This window comes from Eleutherodactylus coqui, chromosome 13 (genome assembly GCF_035609145.1).
Source record: "Eleutherodactylus coqui strain aEleCoq1 chromosome 13, aEleCoq1.hap1, whole genome shotgun sequence".
Lineage (NCBI taxonomy): Eukaryota > Metazoa > Chordata > Amphibia > Anura > Eleutherodactylidae > Eleutherodactylus > Eleutherodactylus coqui.
Window position 1 is genome coordinate 20,784,003 of NC_089849.1, and position 13,543 is coordinate 20,797,545.

The window sequence follows — 13,543 nt, forward strand, 5'->3', positions numbered from 1 at the left end:
GATGTAGAGATGACTGGAGCAGCAGCCTACATGCTCATTCGTCGCTCTATTTAAAAGGGTTGTCCAGTTGTAAACTATAGACTGCCTCTCCTCAGGACAGGTAATCGATAGTAGATCAGCGGGGGTCTGTCGCTCAGGACCACTGCCAAACAGCTGGGCCAGTGCATGGAACTGATTTTGACAAGCAGCCGATAGCTCCGTTCCTACTTCTTCGGCCAGGCTTGGCATTGCAGGCCAAATTCCTATTAAAATGAATGGGAACTTTGACTGAAATACCAAGCCTGGCCACTGCAGTAAGAATGGGAGCTGTCCGCTTCCTGCCAAAATCAGCTTGGAGCATGAGCGTGCTGGCTTTGCTAAACAGCTGTTTGTTGGGTTTCCTAGGTGACTGACCCCTGATATTGGATAACCTGTCCTTAGGATAAGGGTATACATAGTTTACAATTGGACAACCCCTTTAAATGGCAGACTGAGAGTCCCAGTTTTTGCACCACCACCAGTCAGAATCTTACCACCTATCTAAGAAGGACCAAGATATGTTAAGTTTGGTCTCAACCCTTAAGAACAAAAACACAGTGAAGATGTGGGCTAATGTGTTTGCTGCTTTTTTTTAGGCACTCAAAGTTTTTGTTTTTCATGTTTTTTTGTTTTAGTTTTTTTAAATGTTGTGCACATAAAAAAAACTCTGAGTGGGTCAGTGTCTTGTCCGTATTTAGTTGGTAATGTATATGCCTATGTGAAGTGCCTCACGTTGAAAATTTCTTCTCCGTATCAAGGTTTTCATGTGTTGCAATCCCCCATATCCACCACTAGGCTGCGCACTGACACAAGTCTTTCTTTCAACAGGAGGAAGATGGTTTGAGGATGCGAAAACTTCAAGCCACCAGTAACACCATCTCTTCATCCTCTAGCCTTGTAAAAGACGAAGGCTTAAACCCCCGGATACTCGCCCTGGCAGTCTTGGTTTTCATTATCGGTGTTATCATAGGGAAAGTGGCCTTGTAGACGACGCATGCTTTAACGAAAAAACGAGAGAGAGAAAAAAATTTACAAAATCATACTGTCGATGGTTTAGCCATATCAAAGAAATTTAAATTTATTCATAACGAGAGCGAGAAAAAAAAAGTACATTTCACAGGTCCTGCCTTTACGTTCCTCCCCACCCCTCCCCCGCTCCGTTCTAACTTTTTTTTTTTTTCCTTCTTTTTTCTTGCTTCTAGGATCAGATCAATTGTACAGAATGATTCATTAGCAACGATCATAATTGATTAAATAACCAGTCACCTAATTCTTTAACGTCGTACTGTAAAATGTCACTTCAAAGACGATAACGCAGTAAAAATAAACGAAAAAACCCCGAAGACGACACATTTTTAAACCTCTGGATGATAATAAGAGTTTCTGGTTTTAAGAGGAAAAAAAAAACGTGAAAAAAGTCAGCAAAGATGTCATCACCTTAGGTCCAGCGGCGCCACCCTGTGGTTAAGTAGGTTCGCAGGGAGGGGGAAGCGTTTTTCTTGTTTTTCTGCCCTCCCATCTATGTATACATATATATAAATATAATAGTCATACTTGCTGCTCATGAAGGATTACGTCCATTTTTTTTTTCCCTTGGCGTTCCCGACCGCCTGTGCTGTATTCTGTAATCGCAGCCGACTTGGATTCGCACAGTCAGTCGCCGGTTCAGGACGGGTCAGCCGATCGGGGCGAAGGGGGGAGGTGATTTGGCTAACCAGGTCGTCAGGGCCGTACAGTGCGGAGAGATTTATTTTTCACAATGGTTATGGGACGCAGACCTATATGTACAGAAGTCGCTTATTGTATCCGATATCGGCGGGTAATAACAGGGGCGGGTGCGTAGCAGTAAATATCGGGGGGTGCTTGGGAGTAGTTTTTTTGGAATAGGGACCAAACAGGAGACCACCGTATAGTATTTTCTCCAGGGTAGGGTGAAGAGTCGGCTCTACCCTGCCCCATAATAAAGCCATTTTTACAGTGTTCTTACCCCACATCACTCTCCATTATCTTCTCGCCATTGTTTCGGTGATGTGGATAACAGACACGTCTATGTCTCACGTACATCCTACCCACATACACATATATAGTTTGGCGTTCATTGTGTTTATGGGGGTCTTTTGTGTGTTACTTCTGTGTGGTTAAACAAACAAACAAAAAGTTTCCTATGAGCATCTTAATACATGGGGTCTTATTGAAAGACTTAGCGTCCCTCTCCCTTTTTTTTTTTTTTCCCCCCCCACCCGCCTCCCACTTACGGTTTAGGTAAAAAGAAAAAAAAAATGATAAAAATCTGGGAAACTATGAAAATTTAACTCCATTAGGTGTCCCTGCTGTAAATTAAATCTTTCAAAAATACCTTTTGTGTTTTTTTATTTATTTTGTGGAGTTATTTCGAGGATTTCCATACAAATTTGGTTAGAGATGGAAAATGGCGCCACCTGGGTTTATAGGCTGTGTCTGGGATTGCAACTCGGCCCCTTTCAGACCTCTTGTGGGACTGAGCTGTAATGACAAGAGTTGTACTTTTTTTTTTTTTTCTTTTTTTACGCCTCTGGTCTGATACACCCCCTTTAAAGTGACCCTCTGGGTCTGCAGGAGGAATTTATATTTTGGGCTGGGGGGCTTCTGTGCCAATGCTCCTCTGATCTGCCAGTTCTGGGTCCTGTTTTCAGCCCTCCAAGATGGCTGATGCAGTCTTCAGTCTGCCTAATCCCCATAATGCACTGGTAGTGTTTAAAGTAAAATGCGCTATAACTGCTCTCTGATTGGTCAACACTGTTCATGTGATTTAATATTGCCCAATCGAGGAGCAGCACATTAGCTAAAAAATTGCAACTGCCATCTTGGATGGCTGAAAACGGCATCACAAACCAATGGATCGGATGGTTATCGGCAGAGAACAGCAGCAGGTAATGTATACTCCACCCTCCGCTCCGGATATAGAAATATTGTCACTGAGTCGGAGGTCACTTCAACCCTTTCCAATCTAATTTTGGATTCAGGGTTTCCTAAAAGGCTTTCTCTTTTTGCTGTTATACAACGGTGCCATCTGCTGGCTAAAGCCAGTGTGTGTGCGCCAGAGGCTCAGACAGCAGAGTGGCTGGCAATAGACGGTAAGAATACCCTGTCGGACGTCTTCTGACATTGGAGCTGTACAAGCTTCAAGCAGAATGTAGGAAGATGTCAGGCAGTGGATTGGAAAGGTTTAAAGATGTCTGGGACTTGACTGTTGAGGACCTTATCCTTTGGATAGGCCCTCAATAGTTCATCAGTAGGGACTGCCGCTTCTGATCCCCGATGATCAACTGATATCAGGTCCGCTGCCATTGCTGACAGAGCCAGAAGCAGGTGGCACTGTCCGTAGTGCAGTGGTCCAGGTTGGCATTGCAGGTGCAGCTTCCATAAATTCAATGCAATTCCAACCTGGGCTGCTGTGCTATGGAGAGAACTGTCAGAGATCCTGATTGGTGGACGCCGCTGATAACTTATCATGATCTCTATCCTGATGATGGGTTGTCATAATAAAGTTCCAGATAACCCCTTCTTAATTTTTTTTCCTACCTTTCCCCTTCTCACTGGTTTGAGACCAGTTTGTTGCTCCGGGAGCTCTGAAGCAAGTTTGAGAGTTGCGAGCTCTGGACTACCTGTGGTCCTACTGAATGGAACGCTATGATGGGAGGCTCTGATCACCTAAGTCAGTCGGGATCTTTTTGCCAACTTAAAGGGGTTTGCCATACAAATACTATTTATGTAGTGTAGTGGCTGGTGCTGGTAACTGCAGGCGCAGTTTATCTTAATGAGCTGCGCCTGCACTTACCAGCATTGGCCACTACACGGGTCGTTGCCCACAGCTTCCTCCCTATACCCCCATATATTGTGGTGCTGACAGCGGCTGCCCAATGAACTGGTCGGCTGGGGTCCCAAGCCTATAGGTCATCAGTAGTATTTGCATGAAAAACCCCTTTAAACCAGTTCAACGGATACAGCTTTTAATGGGTGCCTAACGAGCGCCCAGCAATCCATCTGTCCTGACTTGCATGGCTTGCCAAAATATTAATCAGACTTTGGGTGGGGTGTGTTCCCATGGAAACTTGCGTTACAAAACACAGGCGTGCTTCACGGACAATACCTTTAAATGAGTCACATGAGCGATTTTAATGTTTACCGATAGTCCAAGATGAAGAAATCGCTGCGTGTCCCATTTCCTGGCGATTTAGCTAATAATTTACCCAGCATTTTCTATGGCAGTAAGAATGGGGGGAAAAAATCGCACTTGAACGTTGATGCGATTTTCTTTTTCCACTTCCGTGAAAACCGCACTTTGTAGAGAAGTGATGCATTTTCCTGCAAAACGCACCACACTCGCAGAGGAAGTCGCAGGATTGCAAGTGGTAATGTTGTTCTTAGCTATTCAGACTGATGACACAGTCGCCCGGAAGAATGCGCCATAATTAATTTAAAAAAAAAATTGCAGCGCCCTGGGTGGTATAATTAGTTTTACGCCTCTGCATTAGTGCCTCCTTTTTTAAGCCCCCCCCCACATAGTGCAGCCCTACAGAGGGACCATGTTTACATGCGGAATCCTTGAGTTTCTGCCACAGGTCTACATGTGGATTTAGCCCCATGGGGGAGTCTGCGGTGGCCAACTGCATTGAAATCAATGGGAGCGCCCGAAATCAATGGGAAGGGAGTGCAGCAGCGCCGCTCCCCAATGGGTTTCAATGAGAGTGAAGTCGGCACTTTCTCACCTGTCCGCTGGTGACAACATCTGCTACGCCGCACTGGACAGAAGCGATTACACTAACCGTCTGTATTAGGGGGCCATTACAGTATATGGATTGATATTTGGGGGCGGGGCTTATGTAGTAAAGTTTCCCACAAATTAACCCTATTTTTGAGCAATATTTTACAGTTAAAATGTATCATTTCCTTGTACGGTTTTTGACCTGTAAGTAGTTTTCTTCTCTATTTACATCCGAAGTGGAGATGCTTCAGGTTCCTTTTTCGAGTCCCTGAGGATCCCAGCTTTGTGTGTGACCAGAGAATAAAACCTCCCATAACTAAGAAACTGAACAAGAAAAGTGAAGCAAAGATATTCAGCATTTTATGTAGACCTAATCTGTGGGACGTTACAGATATGTTGGGTATCGTGGAGTTGCCCTTTAAGAAAACTGATTGTTCGTTAGATCTGCCTTACAGCACTGCTGCAAACTCCATGCATCCCATCCTACTACATGTGTGAATGTAACAAACTTCAGTCTTACATATCCCATCAAATTGTATTGAGTTTTTTGCACTCTTACTGGACCACTGCGCCTAAAAGGGCCAGATGGCTTGTATTACAGAGCGCCTCCCATGGGCCACTTGTCGACCATTCTGTCTTTTCTCCCCCCCCCCCCCCCCCCCCCCCCCCATCCTTTTCCCATCCTTCCCTAAGCCCAGAGAGAGGAAAGGTCTGTTGATGATCGAATGTCAGTAAGTTAGTCATACATGTGGCCATTGCTGGCTTGTGATTGGATGGCCCTTTAATGTTTGGACTGCGGCTGCAGAATGAGTTAAGAGTGGTAAGAGATTAGAGAAGGGGGCGCCTTTTTGTCTTTTTTTCCTTCTTTCAAGAACGGGTGTGTTTGGGCCGTGTCTGGCGGCTGCTCGCCTTTATAGGCTGATGGCTATTGCAGGCCAGTCCCATTCATTTGAATCGGGTTGAACTGCAACACCAGACACAGCCTCTGGGGGGCAGTAGTAGTGTTTTTGGAAAGGTGTGAAAAACAAATTCCCCGTAAATACAGGTATGTTCAGACGGCGGCATTTTACATGTGAATTCTGCCTCTAGAAGTAACAGCAAAATCTGCGCCTTCCTGCCGTGGTTTTTGCATGCAGAATGTGCGCTGTCAACGGGCAAAATCTGCGTGCAAAGTTCTGACGAGGAAAATCACGATTCCATCTGAAGAATACGTTGGAGTTCCACGTGTAGATTTTGCCCATCAACGGGTCACAATCTGCATGCAGATCAGCGGCCGTGGATTTCGCCTTGAGGCGGAATTCGCCGCAGAAAATTCCTTGTCAAATTCGACCGTGTAAATTGACCATAAGGGCGCGTTTACGAACAGCGCGGCGCCGGGTGGGTTTCGTTGCCCATCTACAGCAGACTTATAGGTGATTTGGCTTTTGACGTGGATTTTGCCCTGTGGATACTCCATACCGCTTACATTGTGTGAACGTACCTTTTACAATATGTTTGCACGGTTGGTCTTGGCGTAGAATCTGCGCCAAAATCCACTTAAGTATGTCTCGCATTCATTTGAAAATAACGCCGTATCGCTGTCTTCACGATGCAAAGGTTTCCCAACAGGAAATCTCAAGCCTTTGTTGCAGGAGACGAGCGATGTCTGTTTGCCTATAGTCAGTGACTGAAAACCGTATTCAGATCCGCGTCAAAACCTGTGGCAGTAATAAGCGGCTCAGCCGTGGATACCTGCCGTGGTTTTAGAGACTGAATCTGGGCTGGAAAAATCCAATGCGCGTTCTGTTGTGTGATCCAACCTTTAGGGCTCATTCATGCGGCCGTAATTATGCTCAGTCTTATACACATAATATGGCGCACTGAATCGCCATTGAGCCACATTCAGACTTTCGTTTTTGTGTGTGTACGGACAAACTCGGCGTGTCCTAGTTGGGTTCGTATTACAGACCAAAATGGGTTAGTGAAGTCAATTGGCCCGCGTGAATACAAATGATGCGCGTGTAATCCTACGTATTTCCCCTGGAACCCCGTGGGCCTTTTGCGTTTTTTTTTTTGTGTGCGTGAAAAACTCAGCACGTGTGCAAAACAAAGCAACACGCACAGAACAAGCGGTAATTTAAATCTTTTCTTCAGCCTTACATATTATGTCCATCTAGTTCAGCCTTTTACCTGCAATGTTGATCCAGAATAAGGAAAAAAAAAACCCTCCAATGAGGTAGAAGCTAATTTTTACTCCTCCTTAGGGGCAAGATTCCCTCCCAACTCCCATGATCAGACTAATCCCTGGATCAATATGCTGCATATTAACAGACTTCCATCTATATACACCCGTGTGAATGAGCCCTTAGGATACTTTTTACATATGTTACAATTGCTGCGGGCTTTCCACAGCGACTACTTGCTGGAAATCCACGGCGGGCAAAGCGCCGCCTAAATGGTGCGGATTTGGCTTTAGTTTTTGTTACAAATCTGCGGGTTTTAAGTTGGCGGCATAAATAGGAATGCTGCGTCATTTCTGTAGCATTTACGACCTGTGTGAAAACGGCCTTACATGTTTTTGCTCATCCGCCCTCCTGGCTCTGCCTGTGTTACTCCTCGCCGCCTCCCTCCGACTCTTGTGTAGTTTCCCCGTAGGAAGCTGATCCGTGTCTGTAGTCTCTGCTACCAGTGGTCTGCGTGTTTCTACACTTTTATCACAAGCCGGTTAGAATCGTCCATGTTCTGAGTTGAAATATTAAAAAAATAAGATATTAAATTTTCTGTTGTTGCAAATGTGTTTTAAAAAAAAAAAAAAAAAAAGTGACAATTCCTATAATCCGGTGTCCATGAAGGCTGCAGAGGTGTCGGATCATCAGATGTTCTAAACTGTAGGACTTCTCTTCTCTATAATCTTAATCTCCTGGTTTATTGGATGCCAGAATGGTTGCCGGCGTATTCTGCAGCAACGTACACAGCGTGAAACTTGCTAATTTTTGCATCTCTGACGCCGGGCTTCATATGATTTTTCTGTTCGCGCGCCTCTCCATGTAGTCGGCGCGTTCCCAGCCGGTCCATGCGCCTTCTGAAAACTACACCCGCTTCCGGCATGTACATTTGTGTCATAATTTACGCCAGTTTCTGGTGTAAATTATGCATATGTCGGTTTGGGGCACTACTGACAAAACCCGCCCACTTCTTGAAAGTGTGGCGGGGCCGGAGCGGATACAAAAAAAAATGGATTATACCTACCTGATCAGGTTTCCAGTAGTCTCCACGACAGCACCAATTGAGATTGCCTCCTCCTGATAGGACAGGAACACACAGAGGTTAAAAGCTCCCCCCCCCCCTTCCCCACTTTCCTCAGTGGATTCTAACGAATTGCCGGGGTAGGAGCTTAAATTTTTTCCCTTAACCGGGGTTTTTAAAAAAAAAAAAAAATTATATTATATATATGTTTTTTTATATTATATAGTTTCTTTTCTATCCATTTAGGGGGGGAGGTACGGGTGCTGTTGTGGAGTCTCCTGGAAACCTGATTATCAGGTGGGTATAATCCATTTTTTCCCCAGTCGTCTCCACGACGGCACCAATTGAGACGTACCAACTAAAGTTTCCCTAGGGTGGGATTGCTGCCGAGAGGACTTTGCGGCCGAAGGCCATGTCCTCGTCCTGCTGCACTTTTTACCCTATAGTGTTTAACAAACGTGTGGGGTTTCTTCCAGACTGCGGTTTTGCATATCTGCTCGACCAAAGCTGAGCTATGTTCGGCCCATGAGGATGCTACTGCCCTTGTAGAATGGGCTTTAAGACCTAAAGGGATTTCCTTCCCGAGGGCTTTATGGGACTCCATGATGGCCAGGCGGATCCACCTGGCTATGGAGGTTTTTGCTGCTTTGCTCCCTTTATTTGGGCCACTGAACTGGATGAACAAGTTGTCGTTCCGTCTCCAGTGGCTTGTCGCCTCTATGTAGCCTAGGACTGCTCTCCTAACGTCCAGGCAGCTTAGGGTTTTTTCTTCCTCGTTTTTAGGTTTACTAAAAAATGAGGGGATTATTATATCTTGGGACCTATGAAAATGTGATACTACTTTTGGCATAAAGGCCGGGTCCGTTTTAAATACTAATGTGGTGTCCGAGATTTTCAGGAACGGGTGGCGAATGGACAAGGCCTGCAGCTCGCTAACCCGTCTTGCGGAGGTGATGGCTACTAAGAAAATGGTCTTGAGAGTAAGCATTTTTATGGGTAGTGCTTCGATCGGCTCGAATGATACCGTTGTCATGGCCCTTAGGGCCCAATTAAGGTTCCAGTCTGGAAAAAGATTTATGGGCCTAGGCCGTAATCTAGTTGCTGCTGCTAGGAACCTGTTGACCCATCTGTTGTCTGCGAACTTTGTGTCACATATGGCGCTAAGGGCTGCGACCTGGACCTTCAGGGTGCTTGGAGAGAGGCCCGTGTCTAGGCCCTCCTGCAAGAACTCTAAGATTAGAGGGATGTCTGGGATAGAAACCCCGCGATCCCTTCCCTGTCTCCATGAGGAAAATCTCCAAACTTTCTGGTAGATAAGGTGGGTAGTCTTTTTTTTCTGCATTCTTGTCCCTAGAGAGGACTGCGTTTTGTCCCACGTGGATAGGACTGAGGCTTGCAGGGCTCTGGTGTGAGCCTGGGCCCATGCCACTCCTGGAATGCATGAAGTCAAGCTTCCCAGGAGAGACATGGCTTCCCGAATTGTGCATAATCGTCTCCGTAAAAAGGTTTTGACTAGCCGTCGGATTTTTTGTATTTTCTCCTCAGGTAGGCAGGAGCATTGCGATTCTGGGTCGAGCGTTATACCCAGAAACGTTTTCTGTTTGTCGGGATCTAGGCTGGATTTTTCCCAGTTTATGATCCATCCTAAGGATTGGAGAAGTTCTAGCACTATCCTCAGGTGTTTCGTTAGGAGTTCTCTGGACTCTGCTATTATTAAAATATCGTCCAGGTAGGGTACTATTAGGACCGACTTCTTCCTCAGGTAGGCGGCTACCTCTGCCATAATTTTGGTGAAGATTCTGGGTGCTGAGGAGATCCCGAAGGGCAGGCATCTGAACTGATGGTGCTCTATTCCTTTGCCCATATCCACTGCGAACCTTAGGTATTTCCGGGGACCCCTCGTGGATCGGTACGTGGAAATAAGCATCCTTTAAATCGATGGATGCCATGTAGGCTCCTTTGGGAATCAACTTTATCGTGGAGGAGATGGACTCCATCTTGAATTTTCTGTATCTGATGCAGGTGTTCAGAGGTTTCAGGTTCACTATCATCTGCTGTTTCCCACAGGGTTTCCTTACTAGGAAGAGCCTGGAATACTGGAATAATGGCCCTGGGTTTCCTCGTTTTGCGGTACGGGGGATATTGCATTTAGTTGTTACAGGTCCCCAACGCTTTGCCTTAGTAGGTGTAACTGTTTTTTGGAGCCTCCCGTGATAATGAATTTTCTTCTGGGGAGGGACACCAGCTCTATCCGGTATTCCTGCTGTAAGATCTTTGGGATCCATGGGCCTTCGGAAATCGCGGCCCCTTGATACACAAAGCCCCCCAGCCTTGCCCCTACGGGGATGGCGTCAGGGTCTCTGCTTTGGCTCCCCCTGGTGGGGGTTAAAGAGGATGTTCCTTCCTCTGCCCTCCTTGGGGTAACTCCAGCGGCCTGTCTTGCCCTTGCCTCGGTAGGCCTCTGGCTGTTGCCTTGGGGCCCGGAAGAAGGTCTTCCGTCTCTGTGGCTTTTCTTCTGGGAATCCCTTCTTTTTGTCGGCCGCCTTCTCTAGAATCTTGTCAAGGTCCAGTCCGAACAAAAACTGGCTGTAGAACGGGAGGGCGCATAGCTTATTTTTTGAGGCTTTGTCGCCTGACCACGATTTCAGCCATAACACTCTTCTGGCTGAGTTAGACCGGGCTGTAGCTGTCGCTGAGAGTTTGACAGTTTTGGCCGCGGCGTCCGCTAGGAAATTTGTTGCCATACGCAGGATCGGAAGGGAATTTAGGATCTGTTCCCTCGGCGTCTTATTGGTTAGGTGTAGCTGTAGCTGTTCTAGCCATACCCCCAGAGTTCGTGCCACACAAGTGGCTGCGATCCCTGGCCTAAGTATGTTTGCCGCTGCCTCCCATGATTTCTTTAGAAGGTCCTCAGCTTTGCGATCCATGGGATCTTTTAACTGTGCGGCGTCCTCAAAGGGCAGGGTCGTTTTCCTGGCTACTTTGGCCACTGGGACGTCTACCTTGGGTACCTCCTCCCAGCTTGCGCAAACTTCCTCCTCGAATGGGTACCTTCTTTTTACCCCTCTAGTGGAGAAGGAGCTTGCGTCTGATTTCCTCCACTCTTTTTGGATTATTTTGGTGATATTCTTGTGGACAGGGAAGGTATGCTTGCGCCTCTCCCCTAGTCCCCCAAATATCTCATCCTGCAGGGTGCGTGGTTCTCTGGGCTCTTCCATTTTTAGTGTAGCCCTGACTGACTTAATCAATTCCATTAAGTCGTCCTGATGGAATAAGTATTTTTTGTAGTCCTCCTAATCTGAGGACTCCTCGGCCGCCTGTTCCTCTTGCTCCGACCCGATAGAACTCTCGGAGTCGGAAGGCTCGTCGGGAACATACGCCCTTTTCTGGCGTTTCGCTGGCGGCGCCAGCTGTGACGTTAGGGCTGATCTAACCTCTTCTTTCACCAGCTTCCTAACGTCCTCCATGAATCCCCCCGATTCCTCTTTAACTAGCCTAGCTACGCATGCCTTGCATAGAGGCCTCTGGTACGTAGCTGGCAGTTTTATCCCGCATTCCACGCATTTTCTGAGTTTTGTTCTGGGGGGATGTCTTTTTTATCCCCCTGACAAATAAAGCATTTTTGCGGGTAAATATGCCGGGGGGGGGGGGGGATGGAGAGCTTTTAACCTCTCAGTGTGTTCCTGTCCTATCAGGAGGAGGCAATCTTAATTGCTGCTGTCGTGGAGACGACTGGGGAATCATATTTTTGTTGAAATCCTCATTTGCACAAAAGGTTGCAACTTTTTTACTCCAGCAGCTGGCATAAAGCGGTAAATGTGCCCCACAGTTTGACATCTGATGTGCAAGAAGGAGGACATGGTCAAATCATGGAAGGCTACGTTTACCCGTGTTAGGCTACATGCACACAGACTTAAAAAGTTGTGCCCAAGTTTCTTCAGTGTAACATGGACGGCGGGACCTGACACATGTCCATGTACCGTTTACATCCGAGAATCAGACCAGAATAGTGGAAAGGCCTCGCATCACTACGGGGCTGAAGGAATTCCCAGCAGCGCAGGGGATTGTGGAGTTCTTATGTCTTCGGTGGACCGGCCGTCTGCCCCATTGAAATTAGTGGGAAATATTGCAAAAAGACAGGAAATGCTGCGATGATTTTTTATTTTTTTTTTCCCAATGGCAACACTGCTTGAGTGAAAACATCCTGCAGCCACATGTGTTCCTCTCATGGCGGCTTCCAAGAGGGATTTCCCAGCAGGATACTGCTCAGCCGCACACACAAGGGGGTAACAGGAATGTCCCCACAACAATGCCACACATCTGTTGCTGCCTGGCCACCAGATTAGTCACCAATAGATCATTTAGGGCAGTGTTCCCCAACTCCAGTCCTCAGGGACCCCCAACAGGTCATGTGTTCAGGATTTCCTCAGTGTTGCACAGGTGATGTAATTATTGTCGGTGCCTCAGACATTGCACAGGTGTTCTTACCATAGGATATTCTAAAAACATGACCTGTTGGTGGTCCCTGAGGGCTGGAGTTGGGGTCCCCTTATTTAGGGGACCATCTGGGACACGACCTTCAACAACTTACGAGCCTCCATGCCCCCCCCTGTATCCAAGCTAGAGACAGTACCACAGGGTACTAGGACCTCCATGCCCACCCGTATTACATCTTGTATCCTAGCTATAGGTGGTACAACAGGGTACTAGAGCCTCCATGCCTTCCCCTATCACATCTTGTATCCAAGCTAGAGAAGGTACAGTGGGGTACTAGAGCCTCCATGCTTGCCTGTATCACATCATGTCTCCAAGCTAGAGGTGGTACAACAGGGTACTAGAGCCTCCCTGCCTGCCCGTATCACATCTTATATCCAAGCTATAGCCGGTACAGCAGGGTACTAGAGCCTCCATGCCTGCCTGTATCACATCTTGTATCCAAGCTAGAGGTGGTACAACAGGGTGCTAGGGCCTCCATGCCTGCCTGTATCACATCATGTATCCAAGCTAGAGGCAGTACAACAGGGTAATAGAGCCTCCATGCCCCCTGTATCACATCTTGTATCCAAGCTAGAGGCGGTACAAGAGGGTACTAGGGCCTCCATGCCCACCTAACACGGGGTGCGATGCTGCTGCTGGCGCTATTGAAACCAATGGGCAATAAGATGCAAGGGCCCGCACGAAGATAGTATGGACGGTGATTTTGTTCCCACGATGCCAGAAAAAAAATCGCTCAGGTGTATGACTCCGTTCGAGAGAATAGGGTTCACATTCATGCATCTCGCCATACGCAAAGCTTGCGTGAGAATTTCGACCATTTAAGACCGGTCTAGGATGCGGATTTTTCCACCACGTGTGAAAGCAGCCTTAAAGGGATTTTACAGGCAGCGCCGGCTGTAAAGGCTGGGCTACATCGGGGTCGGAGCGGAAGGCAGCGCTCGTGATGACAGACCAGCGCCAATGGAATCTTACGCTTTAGTTAAACCTTACCAAACTTTTATAAATAACAGGCACCAATATTGCATAAAAAGGTCGCGGTGTTTATTTACCGGGGTCACC

At 47.0% G+C, this 13,543-nt stretch overlaps 1 protein-coding gene across 1 annotated transcript in view; it reads left to right on the forward strand.

The window, feature by feature from the left end:
• VAPB (VAMP associated protein B and C) overlaps nucleotides 1–2,373 on the forward strand; it is a 34,785-nt gene extending 32,412 nt beyond the window's left edge. Inside the window, exon 6 of the mRNA XM_066587985.1 lies at nucleotides 847–2,373. Coding sequence (XP_066444082.1) covers nucleotides 847–1,005 — 159 coding nt within the window. The 3' untranslated portion in view covers nucleotides 1,006–2,373. The remainder of the gene's footprint in view (nucleotides 1–846) is intronic.
• Nucleotides 2,374–13,543: the final 11,170 nt, after the last annotated feature.